Raw genomic sequence first — 25,181 nt, forward strand, 5'->3', positions numbered from 1 at the left:
GGCCCTACATATCATTTTTAAACATTTTTCAATTTTGTTTTATGTAAATAAAGCCTTACACAACCTACAGAAATACATTAAAAATCCTTCATGTGCATGAAAATTAAAATAAGATGAGTCATTTTATTAGGACAGAGAATCTTTACATTTAAACACAGACAAAAGCGTCACTGAATTATTTTGTATTTAATGATGCCCATTTTTCTTCCCCCAGAAAAACATTTGAATGGAGTTAAACAATATAAATTTCAAAAAGAAGAAGGGGGCATCAGATTCTTAAAGTTTTCTAAACAAGCAAAATACAAATCATCTTTCAAATTACTAGACTTTTTACAAGGCATCACTGTATTCCGAAATTGCATGCTTAAAACTTTGGCTCACAGATCAAGCTCCCTATGCTGAGTCTTTAAATCTTGCTGCTGTGTTTGGAGTTCAGCCAGGCCTTTTTCACTTATGCGTTGCTTATGACCAACTGCTTTCAGGCTGTGAGAGCAGAGCCAAACGGTTACCCAGAGATCGAGACAGGTTAGCCCACAGAGTCTAAATATTTACTGTCTGCTCCTTTGCATAAAAAACGTATGGACGCATTCCCTCACTGCAATGGCACAGCTCTGGAGCCAAACTGGGCATGGATTCAAATCCCAAACACAGAGACGGACTTAACCCTTCTGATCTCGACATCCTCATCTGCGAAACAGGGAAATCACCACTAGCTGCTTCCTATGGCTTTATATGGCCGTTTTCACAAAATCGGATTACAAAGAAAGAATGTGGCCCAGGATCCTTCAACTAACGCAGTTTCATCAGTAGACACAGGCTGAGATGGAACAATGGAGAAGCATATGGAAGTTATAAGCTGAACATAAATAGATTCAAACACACAGGTATCAGCTACTGAACACAAAGACGCTATGGCTGTTCCTTCCCGGCCCCCTTCCTGTGCTGGGAACTTCATCAGGGGAATGGTTAATCTAGGGCGAACCAGGTCAAGAACAGACAATAGTGTGCTCTAGCATAATAGAGCTTTTGGTGTCCAGAGAGAAATTAATTACAGTTATTTTACATATTTGGTGGAAATATAACTGGAGGAGTAACAACTACATAAAAGACAAAATCTATTGTAATTGCTGCCTCTCTTCTCATCAGTATGAACTTCAGGTTGGGGACAGAAGGAGATTAAACCATGACAGAAACATGAGCTATGAGGCTGACGTTGTGGCACGCAGCTAAGTAATACAGCATCCCACTTCTCAACTCACACCACTATTTCTAATCCATCTCCCTGCTAATGTGCCTGGAAATCAGTGGAGGATGGTCCAGGTACTTGTGCTCTTATCACCTATATTGGAGAGCCGGAGGTCTGGGCTCCTGGCCTCAACCAGGACCAGCACCTGCTATTACGGTCATCTGGGAACTGAACCAGCAATGAAGGAATGCAGGCTCTCGATCTCAATATCGATCTCTCTCTCTCCCTCCCTTTCACTCTTTCAAGAAAAATAAACAAATGTATTTTTTCTAAAAATCAGTTGTAGAGGAAGCCAGAGGTGGGATTAGCAGCAAGAATATTATTAATAAGCTTTTCCACAATGATAGCAAAACATTTCCGCAGCACTGAGATGCATTCTCAGGCTGCTGTCATTGTTTCCAACCATAAGATCTATCATTGAGCCATTGGGGATATAAAAATTACCAACCTGGGGCAGGCACTGTGGCATAACAGACTAAGCTTCTACCTGTGGCCCCAGTATCCCATCAGTGCGCCAGGTGGTGTTCCAGCAGCTCTACTGGTGATCCAGTTCCTGTTAAGGCCCTGGGAAAACAGTGCAACCACATGGGAAACCTGTAAGACGCTCATAGCTCCAAGCTCAGCTCTGGACATTGCGGCCGTTTGGGGAGTGAACCAGTGGATGGAACATCCCTCTGCAAATCTGCCTTTCAAATAGAAATAAATAAAACTTTCCAGAAAGAGCCAAGAATTATCTATTTAACAGAAGTCGGGGATAGGGAGTGGGTTGTGAATAACAGATGGGATCAGAGGCCCAAGGTATCTCACCTACCTCTGCACTGTGCTAAAAATTCCCACGGTAAATTTATCAAACCAGTTCCATAAATACCTCTACTGAGACATTACTGTCTTTGTATTTCAAGTCAGAAGTCAGAGCAACAAAGCAAGCTGCATCATCCACAGTACATGCAGACACAAGTAAGAGGAAAACCCCTTGGCACAACTATGATCACATGTAAATGTTCTACGCATTGTAAAATTTTATTGTTTTTTTTTTAATCATTATCATTACAGTAGTATTCCCAAATGTCTATTTCATTTTCATTGAATGATTATCAAAAAGAAGCTGATGGGCCTGCCCAAGCTGTTGGTGGAAGACAGAACAAATGAAAATCCTAATAAATCATTAAGCTCTTGCGGAAATGACTATGGCATCCAAAAACTGCATGCACGCAGGAATGCACGTGCAAGGAACGTGCCACCCGAGACCAGGAGGTATTCAAACTAACTACATGCAATTTGCTGAAAGAGCGGTTGTTCTGTTTGTAACACACTCCCTAGCTCTGGAGTGTCCCTTTAGAAGCCTGTGAGCAGTGTCAGCAGCATCCGGGCACCGGCCAAACACTCTTCCTAGGAGGCAATTACGATGCAGCAGTAGCAGTAGCAAACCGTCACACATGCATGTCTCTCCTCTTCCTGGGGCGCAGAGTAATGAAACAATGAATGAGGAAAATCCTTCATTGAGGACCAAAACTTCAAATAAATTGGTATTTATAGATGGCTTCCATGTGGCTGTCTGGGATAGCGGCATCCAACCTCCCACTAAGGCTCAGGTGGGACCTAGGCATTCTCTGCAGGACTTCCTTTCCAGGATTGCCAAAGAAAAGATGCCAGAAAAGGATGACAATGCTACTTTCATTTGCATGAAGGATTAGTATTTACGTGTTGCTTTATGTCACTTTACATCCTGGGGAAGAAGCTTTATATTCTAGATTCAGTTTTGGAATATTCTAGGTAGACAAAATTCTCTCCTTGAAATGCTGTCCCTCAGCCCACATCTCCCAGGAGGTTCTAAGGGCAGGCAGAAGACTGGCCGTCAGCATGGCAGTGAGCAGAGCACCTGCCAGGCCATCAGCAGCAACCACCAATCACAAGGTTACCGTTGAGTTGGCCAAAGGAGACAAGGGAAAAGCAGGGAAAACAAGCCCTTTCTCCTCTTTCTCCCTCTCTCCCTGTCTGTTCTCAGTTTTGTAAGAGTCAATTTCAATGTCAGTTAAGCCACTCAGCCCTACTTCCTCTGAAAAACAAAAGGAGCTTTCCTGGAGTTTATCACCAGAGGTATTGGGCAACTCAGAAACTGACTCTGAAAGTCAGCAGCAATTTTTGATTGAATATTTTGAAAAGAAATAATCAAAGACATTAGAGATGTGTTCCATAAGTGCATAGTCGAGCTACTTACAGGCCATGGTGTGGTAAATGCTGGGCCAGTACTGACCGCTGTCTCTTTTCAGCCATACTCGGATGGTTCTGTGCAAAAAAAGAAGAAGGGGCGACTTTACTAATTTTATCCTCTTTTTGTTCCAGGAAAACTGAATTTTTAAGTGTTCAATATTATTCCCTAACTGATCCTATCAAATCAGTTGTTATGTATTGGACACATACACACACATGTATATAGACACATATATGCATCACACACATACATGAAAATATTTGTTTATATGCAGAAAATATGCACATTCATAGCATGTAGTAACATGATGTCGTCTTTAGAGATTATGCAGTACCTAGAAACAAATTCCACCTGTGAACCATTAACTGCTTTTCTTGTAAAAATGTGAACTTGGTCTTGTGAATTTGGTCACTGGGGCGTCTGAACAGGAGACATTGAAGGAAGCAGCACGCCGTGCTGGGGGTGGGACTTGGCAGGGAGGAGCTGCCTCGGTGGCAGAGCCTGCAGTCCCGGGCTCTGTGCCCCTGGGAGGAAACATTCCAGGGATCCCAGTCGCCCTTTCATCAGAACACACACAGGGCGATGAGGAAATCCCGTGCATATGCAGGGAAGCCACAAATGACCCAAACAGCCCAAGTGCCCTGTGTGGGTGTCTCCAACAGGACAGAGGAAGCACGCGGCCGCTCGTGCCCTCAGAGAGCCGCAAGGAGAGGCAGGCCACTCCTTTTCCCAAAACACTCAGATTCCTGGGGTGCTCATCCACTCCACCTCGGTAATTACTCACAAACATCTTACCATCCTCACTGTCAATTCTGACAGACATTTGTACATTCTTAATAGCAACCTAGATTCTGGCAGAGAGTAGGTGCTGAACAAGTCTAAAACCTAACACTGAGACACATCGCAATTAAATGTCAGTGCAATATGCCTTCATTTTGTTTAAGTTCTTGGCTAGTAAAACTGGTCTATGAGGGCAAAAGTTAGAATAGTGGGTTTTTGTTTTGTTTTGTTTTCACTGGGGAAGAGAAGGACACAGGGTAAAAGCATGTAAGAGAAAGTCCTAGAACAATGAGGGAGCTCTGCAAGGTGGTTAGCTTAGGTAGGTACATGCATTTATTAGAACCCATCTACATATACTTGAGACCTGCACAGACTATCACTTGCAATTAAAAGAAAATTAAAACTAGCAGTCGGCCTGCATCCATCCAAATAAATATGATGATCTCACAGCACAATAAGCACAAACTGTACAGAGATGAGATACAGGCTTTTGGGCTAATACAAATCTGATCGTGTCTCTAGACCCAAACATGGATCTATGTAACACACCATCACATGAGTATCTCAGCAAAGGCAAGACTACTTCTGTACACAAATGACCCAGAATCTTCTAAAAATAACTCACAAGGGAGAAAAACAGAAATGAGGTGCAAGCTGATGAGAGATACAGCAGGCAATTACAGTGAACAGACTTACTTGGATTCTAATTAAAACAAACGAATTAATTCTAATTCAAATAGTTTTTTAGTTTAGCTGAAGACACCCACATTTTACCATGTGGTACCTGTATGCAGTTCCTGGCACCAGCTTCTGATCTGAACACTTTGCCAATGCAGATACTAGGAGGCAGCAGTAACAGGCCAAGTAGTTGGGTTTTTGGAATCCACTCGGGAGACCTGGCCTGAGTCCCTGGCTCCTGGCATTGGCCAGGTTCAGCCCTATCGCTGGTATTCAGGGACCAAAGCAGTGAATCAAAGCGCTCTCTTGCTCATGCTCTTTGCCACTCAAAAACAAAAACAAAAAACAAACAACAACAACAAAAAAAGCAGGTCCCAGCACACTAGCCGAGAGTCTAAAGTCCTTGCCTTGAACGCACCAGGATCCTATATGGTCATGGTTCTAATCCCAACAGCCCTGCTTCCCATCCAGCTCCCTGCTTGTGGCCTGGAATAGCAGTCGAGGATGGGCCAAAGCCTTGGGTCCCTGCACCCGCGTGGGAGACCCGGAAGTGGCTCCGATTTCTGTCTTCAGATTGCCTCAGCTCTGGCCATTGTGGTCACTTGGGGGGTGAATCATGGGATGGAAGATCTTCCTCTCTGTCTCTCCTCCTCTCTGTATATATAACTTCCCAATAAAAATAAATCTTTTAAAAAATAGAACCAATAAAACTTAAAATATGTATATCATGAAAGAACTGGAAATATGATCACTGACTAGATATTTGATTTAAAATAATGGCATTTTATTGCTAAGATGTAAACAATTACTGCACATCATATTATTTTTCTTTATTTTTTAAACATTTTATTATTATTGTTATTATTTTATAATACAGTTTCATATTCCCTTATCCCCTCCCCAGTTCCCTCCCCCGCAATTCTTCTATATCATTACTAACATATAGTTCTTCATTCTCAGTCATATGTCCATCATTGTGGGCACGGACAATGGCAGAGAGTCCAGAATCCTATTGTCAAGATATAGTAAACAGTTTCATTGTAAGTCCATTTTGTCTGGAAGCAGAAATGCATACTACACTACTTCCTCACATCTGAATGTTAGTCTCAATTTCGCAGCTACTGTACATCTCCTTAAATCAAAAGTCATAATACAAAATCAACAATAAAAAGAAAAATAGAAATTTACAATGCCTGAAGTTAAATGACGTGTTACTAGATATGACAGTCTCCATTACACAGCTACTATACATCCCCTTAAATGAGGAGCCACAAAACAAAATCAACATCCGGGAGAAAAAAGAAGTTAACAACATCAAGAAGTTAAATAACATGCTATTAAATTACTAATGTGTAGCTGAAGAAATGAAAATCAAGAACCTTCTTGAAGAAAATGATGTCACTGCATGATCTACGAGTCATTGAATGATTTAATCAGAAGGAAGTGTTTTGAAGAGATGAAAACAACTGAAAACAAAACCCATGTGATACAGTTTCCGCTAATCTTTGTTGAAGTGTGTCTCCTCCAGACATTAAGCAGATGGGTTTTGTTTTTTAATCCAGTGTACTAATCTATGACGTTGATTGAGCTTAAGCCATTTACATTCAGAGTTTAATATGTATGGGTGGTACTTTGGTCCTGTCATTTTAGGAGTGGGTTGTTCATTGGTTTAGTCTTCTGTTGTCATTTTACTGGGCTGTTCTTCCCATTTGCCTTTGGTTTTGGTGGGTGCTATTCCTCTTCTCTGTCAAGAGAACATCTTGAAGTATCCTTTGTAGGGCAGGTTTGGAAGAGGCAAATTCTTTTAGCTTTTCTTCACTGTGGAAGAATTTTATTTCATTTTCAAAGACAAAAGAAAGCTTTGCTGGATATGTTATCCTGGGCCAAAAATTTTTTTCTTTTAGAATCTGGACTATGTCACTCCATTCTCTTCTTGCCTGTAGAGTTTCCTGTGAGAGATCTCCTGTGAGCTTAATTGGCATTCCTTTATATGTCAGTTGATTTTTTTCACGTGCACATTTAAGGATCTTTTCTTTATGTTCGATTGAAGAGAGCTTGATGATCATATGTCTTGGTGAAGATCGCTTTTGATCAAGCCTGTTGGGAGTTCGGTGCCCCTCCTGGAACTTGTTTCCCAATTCTTTCTCCAGATGAGGGAAATTTTCCTTTATTATTTCATTAAATATATTTGCAAACTCAGCTTCTCTTTCTGCACCTTCTGGGACTCCCATAACTCTTATATTTGGCCTTTTAATAGTGTCTTTCAATTCTTGAATACTTTTTTTGGCCTGATCCAGCTTTTTGTTTGCTTCCCCCAGATGACAGGAAATACCTTTCAATTCTGAGATTCTTTCTTCTGCTTGTTTCATTCTATTTTGGAGACTCTCCATTGTACTCTTAATTTGTTCTACTGTGTTCTTAATTTCTGATATACCAGCCTTGATTTGCTTTATTGCTTCCTTAAATTCTTTGAACTCTTGCATGAGCTTCTCATTGTTGATCAGAATCTTTAAAATGAGTCTTATGGATCCTGTGTGCCCCATTTTCTCGATGTCTTCCTCAGTTAACTCTGAGGTTGGCATAGGGTTTTGCTCCTTTGCAGGGGTGTTTTCGGTAATATTCATTGTGCTTTTGTCTCTTCTTTTGCTCTTGGTCATTGCACTTCTGGCTAGCAGAGTCTTGAATTCCTTGGGGCAGGTTTCTTAGCTTTGTCACCCACAGGTCTACAATGCGATTTTACTTAATGCGGTTGGTACACAACTTTTTTCTTGCAGCCACTTGTGCCACAACCTCCAGGGAGTTCCAGGTCTGGGTTCTTACGTCAGATTTCCACCGTGGTCTCCATAGCCCCAGCTCTTGGCTCATCACTCTCCACCTCCTGTGATACCGTGCTGAGGCAGCACTGTTGTCACTTTAACCTTTCCCCCACTTCGGTTGGAGCAGGTCCCAGGATTAGAGAGACACCAGGTGTCCTATATAATTAGGTTGTTGGTGGCGCTGATCTTGCTGGAACCTGTTGGACTTTAGGTCTGGGTGCCACACGGACCTATTTTGGCCTGTACGCTGCCAGAGTCAGAATTATTTTCCTGTGCGACCAATGCAATCACAGACCCCAGCAAGTTCTCGCGAGCTCAGCACATGCCCAGTTCACGGTTGTCCCCTGCAGTCCCAAAGCTATTGCCACAGTGCCCAAAATGGCGCCTGATGTACAACCACTACAGTTCTTGATCTGCTGGCCATCAGATCCGAGGGCTACCCAGACCTGTTTTGGGTGGAATCCGTAGAATGCCACGTCGTTGCAGTTCACTGAGACAGAAATGAGCTCACTCCCAGCTCAGCACATGCTCCGTCCCTTCCCTTGCCCTTTTCTCCTTTCACAAAATGGCGCCCAATTCAGCTCTAAGGAGCTGACTGGGCTGTGAAATCCACCCTGTTCTCGCACTGCCCGTCTGAGATCTGCTGCTCTGTCTCTGCTCCTGGTCAAATCAAATGGACCAGCAGAACGGACAGTTCTTTGTCTGGGTTCACCACCCGAGCTCCCAGTGAATGTCCCTTCCCACCTGGTTGATGGTGGAGTTCCGGATGCTGGTGGAGTTTAGATTGCCGTGCTGGAGTATCAGTCTCTGCAACACCACACCGTTGTGTCTGCTGCTTCCTGTGTCTGTCAGTCTCCAGGTACCCCTCTGCTGTTGTTCTGTCCCTTCCTATTTCCTGAAATATGTCCTCTCTGCTTCATCCTGATTAAATGTTTTTCCATCCGCATAAACGTGTCCTTACCTATTCCGCCATCTTGATTCTCCACATTATTTTTCTTTGGTTCTTCTCACCATGAGCATGTCCCAGGTCCTTGTCACTCACACCACTGCCAGTCGCCGCATACACTGTCTACTGGTCCACCTCCAGTGTGTCGCTGGCCAGGGATATCACACATCATCTCCCCCCACCCCCGTATCTACCAGTGGTTGTCTCAAACCCTGGGTTCAGCTGACAAATTCAGTTCCTCTGACACCCCAAACCAGAGACTGCATTCCAGTGAGCTGTCCCCTCCTCAAGTTCCCCAGGTATGTCCAGCTCAAGTTCTGCACTAAGCCCACAACTCTCATCAGCCTATCAAAACTCTTCTCTCCATCCAGTGGTTCTCTAGAAAGGTGACATAAAAGGCACATTTTAACATAACTCTTTCATCTAAAGGAATCAAGGAACCCAGGCAACGGCCTGGGTTGCATTACACCTAGGCAAGTGTTGCACTGTTGGGAAAAAAGCAGCTAAGAGCTGGCAGGCATCCTGGGTCTGGTTTATGCCAAATATGCATTAACCATACCAGTATCGCAGCATAGTCACCTAGACTATTCTATTTTTTTTTCTAAAGATATGTGGATCAGAGGGTGCTGAGTCCATGAGCTCCAAGGGCAGGCATTCAGTGGGTCCCAGGTCACCTCGCCTGGGTCCTTTGGCCTGCCTGCATGCACAGTGGGTGCCAGGTTTGTGAGCTCCTTGGGGTGGTGGTTCTAAGAAGGCCCAGGTTGCCTCGCCTGGTATTTAGGCTCACTCCAGGATGGGGTGTCCAGCAGGGCCTGGATCACCTAGCCTGGGTCCTTAGGCCTGCTAGCACAGTGGTGCCAAGTCTGTGAGCCACAATGGCAGGTGTCCATCGGGCCCAGGTCACTTGGCCAGGATCCTTAGGCCCACCTGTCTAATGAGTGCCAAGTCTGTGAGCCCCAGGGTGGTGGTTCCAGCAGGGTTTGGGTCATCTGGCCTGGGTCCCTAGGCCTGCCTGCACAGTGGGTGCCAGGTCCTTGAGCTCCAGGGGTGCAGGGGTCTGGCAGGACCCAGGTTGGGTGACCAGGGGAGCCAATTGCACTGGGTGAAGCCCATTGGCCACTCAGCAGCATGCTAGTGGGGACTTGGTGTGTGGTGTTGCAGGGACTCTGGGGTGTGGCACAGTTGGGGGAATGTGGGAACAAGAGGACTCACATCCAGGATTGGTAGTCTGACTGCAGAGCATATGTATCAGAACTGAGCACCTCAGTGGAAAGAGGGAGCAGTGGGAGCAGGCCCGGATGCACTGGAGGATGTGGCAGCCCATCGAGGCCTTCAGAGGACATCTGGTGCCAGGCCAGAGAAAGGAGGGCAGAACAAACTAGACAACTACCCCAACAAAGAGATGGCAGCAAATATCTGGCCAAATGGAGACTAAGGCTGACCATGTCAGTCAATGGATTTTGGATGGATTTCCTCACTCTTAAGATTGGCAAGACTGACAGCATTTCAGAACTATCAAAACCACTTAAGCAGAACCCTTGGAACATGCACCACATCGGGGACACTGGGTGGCCATTCCCCATCCCCAGGTACTGATGTAGTTAAGATATGCTGGGTGCGGCTTCTCCCATTTTCTCCCCTTTCTCCCAGATACAGAAAGAAGAAAAAGAAAATTGGAAACATCGGTCTCACTCACTTTCCCCTAATCCTCAATCCTTCCCACCCTGATCAGCTATGTAAACATCAACGAAAATAAATTAGAAAAAAAAAAAGATCAATGCAAGATTACAACGATGATCTCTGAGTCTGAACAACTCCTAGGTTATGCTGACTATACTCTATGTTACAGAAACTGGAATCCTTCACAAACACATACATTTCAGCATAGGAGATAAGGACAGAAGAATTGTAATAAAGTAACGGCCAAGTCCAGGCTAAGCACTACATCTGCCCAAGGATTCTCCAACACTTCCAGACATTACACAGTACCACTTAAGCTCACTGGTCTCTGTTGGGTAAGGGATTAAACGTCACAGCCACCTGTCTCTCGGGGATCTTCAGGGCTAAGGAAGAACAGAGTGCTGTTGCTTCCTAAAAACTTTCACATCAACTCCGAAAATCTTGGGACAGGAACCTGTAGGTAACTCAGATGACCCCACAGCACCAGCTCTTCCCTCTGAACTCTTAGAGAGTAATATTCAGATAACAGAGAGCCCTGCTATGAGGGAGAAATCCTAAAGGTCATCGCTTCCAGCTAGTCATTTAATGCAGCAGATCAAAAACCGTAATTTTACATAGATTCAAAATGAGCCCAAGGTCAAAACAAAACCTACTTAGGACTCCAGTATTTTACAACAATATTATCTTCTCTGCAGGACAAATATCACCATACAACTTGGTCCTCACAAATTGGGCACATGCTAGAATCCAACTAACATAGGACCGATGAGCAAGATCTGTGTGAACTCTTAATAGCATTTCATTTGAAAATTGGTGATCATTTCCAGTTCAGAGAAAGGGAATCGGATTCCAAATTTAGCACTCAATCTTGATGACTGGTGTTCTCCACTCACACTTCCATCTGGAATTATCTCCCATGTCTTCAAACCAAGTCTTCCCCTCCTGCTTTGCACTGGGATCCCAAATGGGCTCTGGTTTGTGTCTTGGCTGCTTCACTTCCCATCCAGTTCCCGGCTTGTGGCCTAGTCAAGGATGGCCCAAAACTGTGGGACCCTGCACCTACATGGGAGATCCGGAAGAAACTCCTGGCTACTGGCTTCAGAAACACTCAGCTCTGACCATTGAGGCTGTTTGAAGAATGAATCAGCAGATGGAAGATCTTCCTCTCTGTCTCTCCTCCTCTCTGTATATCTGACTTTCCAATAAAAATAAATAAATCATAAAAAACAAGAATTTTGTCTTATGTTTAGAATCTTAATCCCTGGTTTAGCAAATGCTCAGAACCCTAACCATGAAGAGAAATGCAGGTGCCATGGTCTGCCATGGAGAGCAACTCTGCAGAGCCAAGCCTCCTAAGAGGCTCACACAGATCAGTGGAGAGCACAATCAGGTGCACATGGAGGATATGGCAGTCCATTGGAGCCTGCAGAGGACACCTGGCACCATAACAGAGGACAGAACAAATCAATCAACTACCCCAGCCATATGTTGGCAGTGAAAAACTGGGCAAACGGAGACTCTAAGTTGGACTATGTCAATCAGTGGATTCTGCAGCAACCTCATCGTGCTTGGGATGGCAAGACTGGCAGCAATTCATAACTGTTGAGCTATCAAAACCACTTGACAAGACCCTCAGAGCATGCCCCACGTTGGGGACCTGGGATGGGTGGAAAACTGGTTGGGGCTTCTCCCTTCATCTCCCCATTTACCTCAGATACAGAGGGAAAAAATGGAAATAATGGTCTTACCCACTTTCCTGTAGCCCTGGAATTTTTGTGCCCTAATTAATTATGTAAAGATTGTCAAAAATAAAGAAAAAAAAAAACATTTCTGGGCCAGTGTTATGCCAGTCTTGTGGCAGAACATGTTAAGTCACAGTTTAAGTCTGCAGCGCCAGCAGCTCAAGGGTACGGGTTGCTTCACTTCTGATCCAGCTCCTTGCCAATGGCCTGGAAAAGCAATCAAGGATGCCACAAAGTCCTTGGGCTGCAGCATCCAAGTAGGAGACGCACAAGAGTCTCCCGGCTTGGGACCGCTCTACCTCCAGCCACCACAGACATTAGAGAGAATCAGCAGATGGAGATCTCTCTGTCTCTCCTTCCTGTAATTGCATTTCAGATGAAAATAATAAAATAGAAAATCTTTAAAACATTTAGATAACCTCTAAATTATAACAATATTATATCAATGCAATAATATTTCTTAAGTTCAACTAAGCCACTTATTTTTAAAAATCAACAATTTGGGGCCAGGCATGATAGTCTAGTAATTAAAGTTCTCCCCTTGAATGCACCAGGATCCCAGATGGGCACTGGTTTGTGTCCCAGATGTCTGTCCCACTTCCCATCCAGCTCCCTGCCTATGGCCTGGGAAAGCAATCAAGGACGGCCCAAAGCCTTTGGACCCTGCACTCATGTGTGAGACCAGGAAGAAGCTCCAGGCTCCTGGCTTCTGATCAGCTCAGCTCTGGCAGTTGTGACCACTTGGGAAATGAATCATCAGATGAAAAATCTTTTTCTGTAGTTCTTCCTCTTTCTCTACTACTCTGCCTTTCAAATAAATACACAAATCTTTTTTAAAAATTTAGACTAGGAACAATTTACTATTCCAAAATTGGAAGCAAAATCTGTGATTCAATAAGTTGAAAGCAACACGGTAAAAATTCAGTATTGCTAAAAACTCCAGGGTGCTATTAAATAAACAAACCTTTAATACAAAATGTGTCAAGATAAGATAGCTTTATTGTTATGTAAACCAAAATACTGTCTGGCTAGATGAATGTTTAAGCTGATCTTTCTACTAGGAAAACAAGAGCTTAATTTTTTAAAAAAATATTTTGACATCTTTGCGCTCACACATCTAAACTGATTTTATATTTTTCCTGCTGTTTATTCTACTGCTTTTTCCGGTAGCTGGATTCCTTTGACATTCCAGGATCATGCCAATCTGAATAAAAAAATATTCTCTTATTACATCAACCTTGAAAATATGTTCATTCTTCTCCAAGCTCTATGCTAAGATGTTTTAAAATAATAGCTTCGTAATTTTCCAGAGGCACTTGAAAGGAAATGTGCCATTTCTTTCAAAGCCTTAATAAACATTCTTCAGACTTTCCCAGGCTACTGTGGAGGCCTTCTGCCATCAGTCCTTTTGTCCACTAAGTTGAAGAAGTGGGACCTTGCCTGTTGTGGCAATACAGTCCATGAACAGATGACATATGTCCATGTAAGACTATAATGTCATACATGTGTAACTACAGTGTAAAAACTCTACTGCACCACCTACATTCAAATATACAGCAAAGTTATAAAAATTAAAACCTAGAAGTAAACCCACAAGCCTATAGCCAATGGACCTTAGACAAAAGTTGTTAAGAGCACACACCAGGGAGAAAACAGTGCCTTCAATGGGTGGTACTGGAAAATTGAACACCCACATTGAAACGATTGAAACTTCAGTACAACATATACAAATGTCAAAAGCAAGATCTGCAGCACCCGTTGGCATGCAAGTGGCTGAGTATTGGGGTGAACCAGGATGGGGTGCAGGCCAGGTCAGCTTGGACCACAATACCCACCAGTTCACATGAAGGCTTGACGTGGGCCAGGCTAGGATAGGTTTGGCTGCAGCACCCACTGACACGAAAGAGAGCCAGAATGGTTTAGGCCGTAACACCCATTGTCAAGTGCTGGGACTGGGTATGAGTCATGCTAGGCTGGACTGCAGTGTCCCCTGGCAAGCACAAGATCCCAGCTTAGGAACTGTGGGGACTCCCTTGCTAGGCTTTACCACCACTTGTGATCATGAGGGCCAAGCCTGGGGGCCAGGCAGTCTGGACAAGACAGCAGCAACCATAAGCACATGTGTGGGCCAGGTCTCAGGGTGGGTTGGACTAAGCTGAAGCACCCATGGGTATGCACAAGAGCCTAATGGGATTCAGGCCAGACCAGGTTAGGCTACAGCACACACCAGTACATACAGAAACAAAGGCTGGGGGCAGGCCTGGTGGGGTCACCTGGACGAGGCCATGGCACATGCTAGTGTGCATGAATATTATCTTGCAGTAGGTTGGCTAAGCTAGGCTGGTTTGCAGCACCCATCAATTCACATGAGATATGCGCCTGGGACAGAACTGACCAGCCAATTGCATCTATCAGCGCACAGGCTGGCATACACAAGAATCAACTCTGAGGTCATCCCAGACAAGGTTCTTGGGGACTCCGGAACTAGATAACTGGACTCAGAGAGCAGCCACAGGGAAAATCACAGGATGTGTGATCTGACTTTGGAGCACACGTATTAGAACTAGGCCTCCTCAGCTGCTGATGCCTACGCAGTGGACAGCAGGTCCAGATGCATACAGGGGACATGACAGCCAGCTCATCCACACCAGCAGAGGGCATCACGGATCGAAAGTGGACCAAGCTGCACCACTCTCTGGGCCAAGTTCTGCAATGTGTTCCTGGGCCTGGGACTGAATGAATATGGACCTAGTCAGCCAACAGATCTTGGAAAGCTCTTCTCAATCATGGTGCAACAAAGCTGACGACAAAGACAACAACATCTCAGAACTATCAAAATCACTCAAGTAACACCCTCAGAACACTCTTTCCCACATTGGCATCTCTAAGGCACCATCAAATGACTGTTCCCCGTCCATGCATACTCATGTAATTCGACAGCAAAGAGTGCCCCCTCTCCCACTCTCTCACTGTGGACACAGGGGAAAAAAACAAAAATTGAAACATTTGTCCCACTCATCTCCCTCCAAACCTGGACTCTCCCTCCCCAGTCGGAGACCCATATGGGCATATATTCCTCTCAACCATGAAAACAATACAAAAAATTAAGTTAAATAGTTTCTTTGGGGGGCCAGAGCAGTAGAATATAGTCTAATCCATCACCTGTGATACCAGAATTCCACTTGGGTGCCAGTACATGCTCCAGCTGTTCCACTTTCAATCCAGCTCCCAGTTTATGTGCTGGGAAAGCAGCTGAGGGTGGCTTGAAACTTTGGGCCCCTGCACCTATGTGGGAGACCCAGAGGAAGCTCCTGACTCCTAACTTCAGACTAGCTCAGTTCTGGCCATTGTAGCCACTTGGGCAGTAAACTAGCATGTGGTCCGCATGGGCATATATCTTTCTCAACTATGTAAACATCATCAAAAATAATATAAATTTATAATAAAACAAGAACTAAATATTGGGGAAAATGTATCAAATTATGTGATACAGTAATTCAAAGGCTTATATAGTCATTAACAACAGCTTTCAGACTTAGAAATAGGAAAAAAAGCTTGTGAATTTTTTTTTAAGGCAGAACATCAAACAACATAACTGACTGCCATAATCCTGGTATTAGGCTGGAGGTTAATATGTGGCAGCTGCAAGGTGAGGCGAAGGGAGCACACCTGCAGGGCAGGAGATGACTTGGACTCTTTGTGGGAGACTGGAGACTCAGAGAGCTGAAGGGTCCACAGGTCAGCCCCCCACAAGGCCATGACTAAACGTCTAGCAGCCAGCTCTGAGGCACACCGGCACTCACTTCATTTAACCTGCAAGTGTGGCTAACTAAAATTCCAAATGAAGAAATGTTCCACTCCCAATGAGGGTGCGTGTTAAATGGTCGCCAGGGAGGGCACGGAACTAAGGAGCACAACAGTAGGCAGGTTCTAAAGCTTTTGCCCATCTGGGAGCCCTAAAACTTCTTTTTCTAACAAGCTAGACTCTAGCGACTCGAGCTGTGGGTCCACACTGCCTTTGACATGAACTCAGGCCTTGGGGTCAGGCTTGAGTCTGCACTACAAAAGGCCAGCCTGGGCCTTGGGGAATCCACTGCATCCATAAAGGTCGATGCAGAGGGGCAAGGGAGCCCTGGCACGAACGAAGACACAAACCCAGACACAGTGGGGGTAGCTGGTGGCAGAAGGTGCCTGGGGAGACGGAGGCCTTGAGAGTAGCAGGTGCAAAGGAGTCCAGAGCAGAGGGCAAGGCTGCAGAGCTGGGCAAAGATGCGGCAAAGCAGGGAGAAAGAGGCTCTGTATCCTAGGAGACATGTGGTAGCACATGATCGATGGCTCTTCACAAACAGGTGCCTCTGCTGAACTCAGTCCCCAGTTCACAGCTGTGGCCACACACACCGGGCTGCTTCCTGCACCACAGACATACATCGGGGCTCATGAAAAACTTGTGGTCTGTCAGGGACCAGACAATCTATCTTCATGGCAAGATGACCGACACCTCTGCCTCACGCTGTACTCTCAGAGGCAGAAGCAAGACAAGAACCAGTACAGAAATCGCAGAAACCCACGTCAATGTGGCATTTCATTGACGCCACTCACTTGTTTTGTTCAGTTTCGTATCTCTTAGCAGAAGAAAGTTACGATTCAGATTCAAAATATTACAGAAGCCAGCCATCCAAAGCAAAGCAGCAGGGGCCAGCTCAGCACGTTAAGCCACCAGCTGGGACACCAACATCCCATACGGTGCGACTGAACTAATTTCCGAGTAAAGCATCTGGGAAGACAGAGCATGACTCAAGTCCTCTGGCCCCTGCCACCCTGGTGGGACACCCCCAGTGGGACACCCATGTGTGTGGGGAGCAGGGTGCTGAAGCCACTCCCTGGAATAGGAAAGCTGGAATAGGAAAGGCCGTGGCAAGACGGCGGCCCAAGGCCAGGAGCCAGAGTAGGTCTCACCAGCAGGTAAACAGGAAGTCACAGGGATAGGCTGATGCCCTCACTGCGATTATGTCATTGCTACTGGCCTATCAGGTAGCGCCAAGTGGACCTACGGGGAGAAGCGATTGGTGGAGAACAATATAAAAGCAGCCTGTAAAAGCTAAGGAGGGGGACGAGGAGGAGAAAGACGGGGAGAAGAACGACTGACGGATTGAGAAGAACGGGGCAGAAGAGAGGGGTAGAAAAGCTAAGGGAAAAGCTAAGGCGTACAGGATGAGGAGAAAAGTACAGGGACAAGAACGGGGAAAAGCGGCAAACGGGTACAAAAGTGGTACAGAAGCAGTAAGACCTATGGAGAAAAAAGTAAGGGGACAGAATGGGGAAACGCGGCAGAGAGAGGGCTAGACAAGCAGGGAGAAAAACTAGGACCAACGGAGAAAAAGGCAGCGGAGAGAAGGGTATAAACACAGCCTGTTTTGGCAGTAAGGGGTCCGGTTGCGGGTCCGGCTTTTCCCAGACCCTCAAGAATGTGCCTCATCATTAGTGTCGCTGCTGGGCGGCGACCCATGTGGGCCACCCCGGTGCAGTTCCTGGCTCTTGGCTTCAGCCTGGCATACACCTAGCTGGGGACTGATTCAGCTTCTCTATCTCTGTATCTCCCCACCAACCCTGTCACTCCGCTTTTCAAATAAGTAGATACAGCCATGTCCTTTTTTAACACATAATATATACATGTTTTTTTTTTTTAAAGATTTATTTTATTTTTATTACAAAGTCAGATATACTGAGAGGAGGAGAGACAGAGAGGAAGTGGAGCTGCCGGGATTAGAACCAGCGGCCATATGGGATCAAGGCGAGGACCTTAGCCACCAGGCCACACTGCCGAGCCCAATATATACATGTTTTTAAACAAGAAAAGCAGCTTCTACAGTAAATTTTTTAAAAATGCAATGTTTTCTGAAAACTCCAAATTCTCGAAAGCAACAACTCCTAAGCAATAAGATTTATAAATTACTTTATTGTTAAGGAGTAATTACTTTGAAGGATAAGGTATGGGAATAAACAAAGCATTAAGTGACTTTTTCCTCAGAAATAACTCCAGAACATGCTGAAGTCTAGGTATTCTCCCTCCACAGCTGCTACTTCGTTAAAAGAAATCCTGACTTCTGCTAAGCAGGAAGTGTAGACAAGCGGCTACATTACAAAACGCACTCCTTTCTTTCCGCCTCCCCCCCCATGTCTCTCCCTTCTTCCCAACAGGAATGGAATCCACTTCTCCGACCTTGGGTATGGGTGGCTGGCAATGCACTGGCAGCAGAGTGTGCCCAAGTCACTTCTCAGCACGGAGACCCAGCCTGCACTCACCCTTGCGGGAGTCCGAGGAGCCAGAGGAGACAGGGTGAACCATGACAAGAGAGGGAGCCAGCTGTGCCAGCTGAGTTAACCTCCAGCCTGTAGCCAGTATCTGGGAATGAGACCAGATGTGGTCAGCATGCCAAACCTCAAGCATGAATGAGTCCAGTCCAAGTAAGCACTGCCCAGCTGGCCCACAGGCTCACAGACAATGACAAGCATCACGCTGCCAGGGAGCTTTGAGGTGGCTGGTTACACCATGGGAGCTAACTGATACAATGCTATCTGTTCCAAATAACTCGCATCCCTTCAAGACAATTTAGCAATCTGATCTTGAAGTTAAAAAGAAAGACGGCATGTGGGTATGGACAAGCCTTGACTGGGCTGAAACATCCAACAACAAGAACCAGATTGGGTTGAAGGCCAGTCAGGAAAAACCACTGTTCCTGCTAGGACAGGAGGTTAACTGAGTAGGGCTGGCTCGTGGACCCCCTGGTATGCTCGAAATCTGGCATTGTGAGGGGTTCTGATGGAGGAGCCTGGACAACTCCTCTGGCAGGACACTGTCCCTGCAGGTAAGCGCAAGAAGCATGATAGGAAACAGCCCAGAATAGGCCATGGAAAGTTTCCCACTGGCATACATTTGGCATGGGTCGGGGGCAGACCAGACTGAATCAGTTCACATCATCCACTGGCAAATCTGAGCACCAGAACAGAGTGTGGGTCGAGCCAGGTTCGGTCGCAACAAAAGCAGTGCACAATACGGAATGCCAAGGTGAGTTTGCCTGTACTGGATGTGACCACAACACCCAACCAGCACATGTGAGAACCAGGAAGGGAGGGGGCGGAGCCAGCAGGGGAATAAGGGGTGGTTCCCTTGCTGGACAGCTACTCCCACTGGAGAGCGTGAGCTGGGTTGGGTGCAGACCAGACTAGGCAGAGCTACAACACCTGTGGGCCGCATGTGGACTAGATCAGGGAAAAGCCAGGCTGAGCTGAATATTCCTACCAGTGCAAACTAAAATTAGAGTGGATGAGGGTTGTTTGGGCTTAGCTGCAGCATCAGCTGGCAGTTGCTGGCACTGGGGACTAATTCTGCCAAGTGAAATGCCAGAACCACCTGAGAGTGCATAATCTGGGAGTGGGAGTGGCCTGGGAGGGAAATAGTGGGCTCCTCCCTCTTGGGTTACCACCCCCACTGGAGGGCAGGAGAACTAGGACAGGGGCTGGGGTGGCTGGACAAAGAGGCACCCAGCAACATTTGGGAGGACTGGATAGTTGAGCTGATTAGATGGAACTAAGCTTTAATACCCATTGACATCTATGAGAGCCTAATGGGATGTGGGACAGACTGGACTAGTCGGCCACACATATTGGCAAACCAGGGTAGGGGGAGGGCCTGGTGGGGGTTATTGTGGATCGCTCCGACTAGGCTGTGGTTTATGTGAGGGCAGAGTGTGTGCTGGGCAGAATCAGACTGGACTGCAACACCCATTGGTTCCAGTGGAAGACAGGGATGGAAACAGAACCAACCCAGCAATTGCAACCACCAGCTGATTCGGGCGATGGACTGTGCCTGGCCTTGTACTTGCAAGTACACACAAGAATCTGGTCTGGGACCACCTGAGACAAAGTTTCTTTGGGAATCTCCCCAGTAGAACTGCCGGACTCAGAACCCTAACCATTAAAAGACAGAGGACAGAACAAGTCAATCAACTACCTCAGCTATATGTTGGCAGTGAAAAACTGGGCAAACAGAGACTCTGAGATGGACTATGTCAATCAGTGGATTCTCCAGGGACCTCATCATACTTGGAGTGGAAAGACTGGCAGCAATTCATAACTGTTAAGCTATCAAAACCACTTGAGTAAGACCCTGGGAGCATGCTCCACATCCGGGACCTGGGATGGGTGGGAGACTGGGTGGGGCTTCTCCTTTTAACTCCCTCTTTACCCTAAATATGTGACAAAAACAATGTGGAAATAATGGTCTTACCCACTGTCCTGTAGCCCTAGAACCTTTTTACCCTAATTAACTATGCAAGGATTGTCAAAAATATAATGAAAAAGAGGAAAAAGGTAAGAAAAAAGAAAGAAAGAAAGAAAGAAAGAAAGACAGACAGCTTTTGGCATTTACCGACTGCCCAAGTGCTCAGGAAGGAAGCAAGTTAGTACATAAAGTATGAGCCTCACTTTGTCCAGATGCTAATTTGAGTCTCTGGAAAGTTAAAGTAGCCAAAAGAGAAGCAGAATTAAAGTTCTTACTCTTGAATAATGCATGGGGAAAATTCAAAATGCAACTGCAACAAAAACTATTCTGTTATGAAAATTGTTTTTGAAATCCACTTGTAGCTTGTTAATCATATGCGTTTCCACGAACTTTTAAATGAAAAAACTATGTATGCTTTTCCAGTCTTTCTCTGTCTTCTAATTCCACTTTCCACAAGGCTTTTGCAGCACGCTGGTGCGGTAGGGTTTTCCATCCTATCTAGAAGGGTACTCATTCCAGATACGTCTTCGCCTTCTTACAACACATCTAGGAACAGCATCTGTCAGAACACAGTTCTGAGTAAGACTGCAGTCTTGTTTGAGGAAGCCTGATCTTTGATATGCTGAAACAGATACCTGGCAAACACAGTAAGTGGAAGGGCTTTGAAAAATTTCACATAGTCCCATTGCTGAACTCTCAAGAGTTAATTTAAAACAAATTTAAAATATACATTAGAAAACAGCCAAGTTTGTAAAGCCTCATCTGTTTTCAGTTCACATATAATAGGAACACAGAGGGAATCAAAGGATTTTTTTCCCTCTGAAAAGCACTGGCTCGGGTCCAGTGCAGTAGCCTAGTGGCTTACGTCCTTGTCTTGCACACACCCAGCTCCCATATGTCCACCAGTTCGTATCCTGGCAGCCCTGCTTCCCATTCAGCTTTCTGCTGGCCTGGGAAAGCAGTCGAGGATGGCCCAAAGTCTTGGGACCCTGTACTCATGTGGGAGACTCAAAGGCTCCAGGCTCCTGGCTTTGGATCAGCTCAGCTTTGGACACTACAGCCGCTTGGGGAGTGAATTGGAAGATCTTTCTCTCTGTATGTCTGATTTTCCAATAAAATAATTCTTTGAAAAAAAAAGAGCTAGTATTTTCAAATCTGCAATTCCAAAAAGACATATATACATTTGAGTTCAATACATATTTTTCAGTATGTATTACTGGCATGATTACCCTAAAAATCATGTCATGGGGCCAGCACAGTGTCATAGCAGCTTGAGTCGTTGCCTGCTACATCGGCTGGCAAAGGGCAACAGGTTTACACACTGGCTGCCCCGTCTGATGCAGCTCATTGATATCAGCCTGGAAAGTAGGAAGGAGGCTTAAGTGTTTGGGCCTCTGCAGCCCACATGGGGGACCCATACTAAGCTCCTGGCTCCTGACTTCAGTGCAGCCCAGTCCAGCTCTAGTGGCCATCTGAGGAGTGAACAACAGGATGAAAACACTTGTGTGTGCGCTCACTCACTCTGCCAACCTTGCTCTCTGTCTGCCCCCCTCCTCTGTGTATGTCTCCCCACCCCTTCTCTCTCACTCTGTAACTTTCAAATACTTGAAAAAAAAAAAAAAAGAAAGAAAGAAATTCGTGTCCATGGTTTGATAAACTAAAAAGCATGAAATATTTCTGTAAAACTCATGAAGTTCTATGTCATCTGAAACCACAGCATTTTTTAAAGATATTTATTTATATTATAAAGGCAAATCAGATTTACAAAGAGAGAGAGAGAGAGAGAGAGAGAGAGAGAGAACAATCTCCCATCAGTGGGTCATTCCCAAACAGCCACAATGTATCTGAGCCCAGGAGCCTCTTCCAGGTCTCCCCCACAGGCGCAGGGTCTCAAGGCTTTGGGCCATCCTCTACTGACCTCCCAGACCACAAGCAAGGAGATGGATGGGAAGTGGAGCAGCTGGGACATGAACCTGAGCCCATTTGGAATCCTGGAGCTAGCAAGAAGAAAATTTAGCCACTGAGTCATTGCAGCAGGCCCCAGCATTTTCACTGAACGTGTTTTGAAAACTTTTTCAAAAACTATTATATTATCCTAAACTAGCAGTTTTAGCATCTTTAAATTTTCACCTGATATTTAGGGATTATTCAATTAATTAAAAAGAATTTAAGAGTAAACCATACAAATTGCAAATCAAGTCTATGGGCTTGATTTCTTTTTAAGATCTGGGCAAAACACTAATTTTGAAGAAATGTGATTTTCTAGTTACTCTTAGTTAGGGATACTGCTACTATTTCATATCATGGTACACCTCCAAATATTTCTATCCCTTATGGAAATGGATATTTTCTTTCCACTCTGACAGCATATCCAAAGAATACAGACCAAAAAAAAAAAAAAAGTAATTCTAGTACCGCAAATGGTTTCAATAGCCATGAGAACAATAGGTCCTGAGTGAATCCATTTTCATCAAATAAATGGCGACTTTTCTATAGCCAGTTCTCCAGCACTTGGTTCCTCCTGCAAGCAGAAAGCAGCCTTTCTCCTTTGGTAACAGAAAAAGCAAGGCATGAGTCAGTTACCGCCCTGATCTTCTAAACTAAAAGCCCTAGAGACCAGTCTGTTTTCATACAAGAGTAGACAACTAGCTGAGAAAAAGAAAAATTTCCCTTCCTTCCTGCAACCAACATGGCAGCTTCTAGGATCCATGACACGGGTGAGTCAGACAGATCATTTCCTCACAAATTTGTATCAGAGAGGAGGGTCCCTAGATGACCCCAACATCTGCACCTTCCCCAATGGGTACACCCTCCAGAAGACAGAAGCTTGCTCTTTTACCACAAATGTTTGCTTTTAAGTCAAGGGATCATTCCTGCTGTATCCTCTTCACCACAGGCATGATTCAACATGATTTTTCCAGGTATTAAGCCACTAAGAAGGTTAAAACCCATCCCAAGTACTGAAGAACTCAAGGAATCTAGAGAGGCTGCATAAGTATGGAGCCATGCAACACGCTCAAGTGTAAAGGGGAGGGGTGGGCAAATGCACAGCAGCATCCCATAGAGGTAGGCGTTCCTGGTGGCTCCACTTCCTATCCAGTGCCCTGCTAATGGCCAGGGAGGCAAGGGAGGAGGACCTGAATCTCTGAACCCCCACACTCACATGGCAGTCCCAGAGGACCTTCCACAACAGCCTGGACCAGCCCAACGCCAGCCCTATGGCCTTCTGGGGAGTGAACAAGAGGGCAAAAGATTCTAACTCTGCCTTTCAAATAATAAATAGATAAACTCTTCGAAAAAAAAAATCTCAATTTCCACAGCCTAGAAGTCTTGAAACAAGCTTACAGAAACGCAGTTGGAGGCCATAAGGAAGAGCCTACTTTTAATTCTAGCCCATGCTTTATATCTAACAGCTAGGCCAATCTAGTACGGAAAACGCTGCTGGGAGCTTTACACTATGCAGTGCTGAAGCTTTTTTTTTTTTTTAATGTTTTATTCTCTTTGCAATATTGCTTACACAGTGGAGAGGGACGCACACCCATGTGGGCTGCTGACTAGGTTGGGGAGGATCAGGTACCAAGAAAGGTGAGTGGGACACATATTTCAGCTCCCTCTCCCTCTCCCCCTCCCCCTCTTCCTCTCCCTCTCCTATGTTAGCAGTTGGGGAGAGGGCTGTTTCTTGCTGTCAAACTACATCATCAGCACCTGGGGATGGGGAACAGTCATGATGACGCCTTAGAGACCCTGATGAGGGGAAGAGTGTTCTGAAGGCAGTATGTGAGTGGTTTTGATAGTTCTGAGAAGTTGTTGGTTTCACTGTACCAGGGTTGAGAAACCTTTCAGAAGCCTATTGCTTCACAAAGATCATCTTAGTGCATCTACAGACCCAGGGACATGCTGCAAAGGTTGGCCAGAACTGTCCAGCTCGGTTCTGCTTCAGATCCTCTGAAGAGGCAACTGATGTCCCCTGCTGGCCTAGAGCAGCTGGGCATCATGTCCTCCTGGTGCTTCTGGGCATGCTATCCACTACACAGGCATCAGCAACTGAGAAGGCCCAGTCCCGATACATGCACTCCAAGGTCAGAACACATATCCTGTGATTTGACCCAAGGAACCTCACCTGCAGTGACCCCCGTGTGTGCCAGTAACTACAGGGTCAGGTTCAGTCCATCACCTGCACTAGCCAACACATATACCAGTGGATAGAGCTGCCTAGTCAATTCTGCCCTAGCCCAGTACCTCATGTTAACTGATAGGTGCTGCAAACCAACCCAGCCAACCCCACTACAGACAAGGATCTCACACACAACAGTGAGTGCTGTGGCCTGGTTGTGGAGAGTCTCAACAATCCTCACCAGACCCACACCAGCCTCTGCTCCAGCCTAGCCCAGCCCAACCCACACCCCATCCAGCTCTCATGCACACTCATGGGTGCTATAGCCTAGCTCAGCCTGACCTGCACCCAGACCCAGTCCTTATGTATGCCACCAGTTGCCGCTGCCCTGTCTAGCCTAGCCCTCCCCAGCCCTGCTTCTAGTACTCAACGGAAGCAGGGTTCAACCTAACAGTGCAGTGCCACGTTCTACTGCGAGGCATGTTCCCAGCCCAGGCTTTGTGTTTGCCAGGGAATACCGTGGTCTGGCTGACATAACTCCCACCCCATCCGGCACTTGCCAGCTGATACTATATCCTAACCCACTGGCTCACATCCATTCTGACTCTCTAATGTCAGTGGGTATGGTAGCCTAGCCTGACCCCAGTCTAGCCTGACCCCAGTTCCAGCTCTCATGTTCACCCATG

General features: G+C 45.7%; 1 protein-coding gene across 1 annotated transcript in view; it reads right to left on the reverse strand.

Annotated features, from left to right (window-relative positions):
• WDFY1 (WD repeat and FYVE domain containing 1) overlaps window positions 1–25,181 on the reverse strand; it is a 69,950-nt gene that overhangs the window by 36,377 nt on the left and 8,392 nt on the right. The window contains exon 2 of the mRNA XM_058665072.1: window positions 3,465–3,532. Within this exon, the coding sequence (XP_058521055.1) occupies window positions 3,465–3,532 (68 nt within the window). The remainder of the gene's footprint in view (window positions 1–3,464; window positions 3,533–25,181) is intronic.

The sequence above is a fragment of the Ochotona princeps genome, chromosome 5, assembly GCF_030435755.1.
Source record: "Ochotona princeps isolate mOchPri1 chromosome 5, mOchPri1.hap1, whole genome shotgun sequence".
Lineage (NCBI taxonomy): Eukaryota > Metazoa > Chordata > Mammalia > Lagomorpha > Ochotonidae > Ochotona > Ochotona princeps.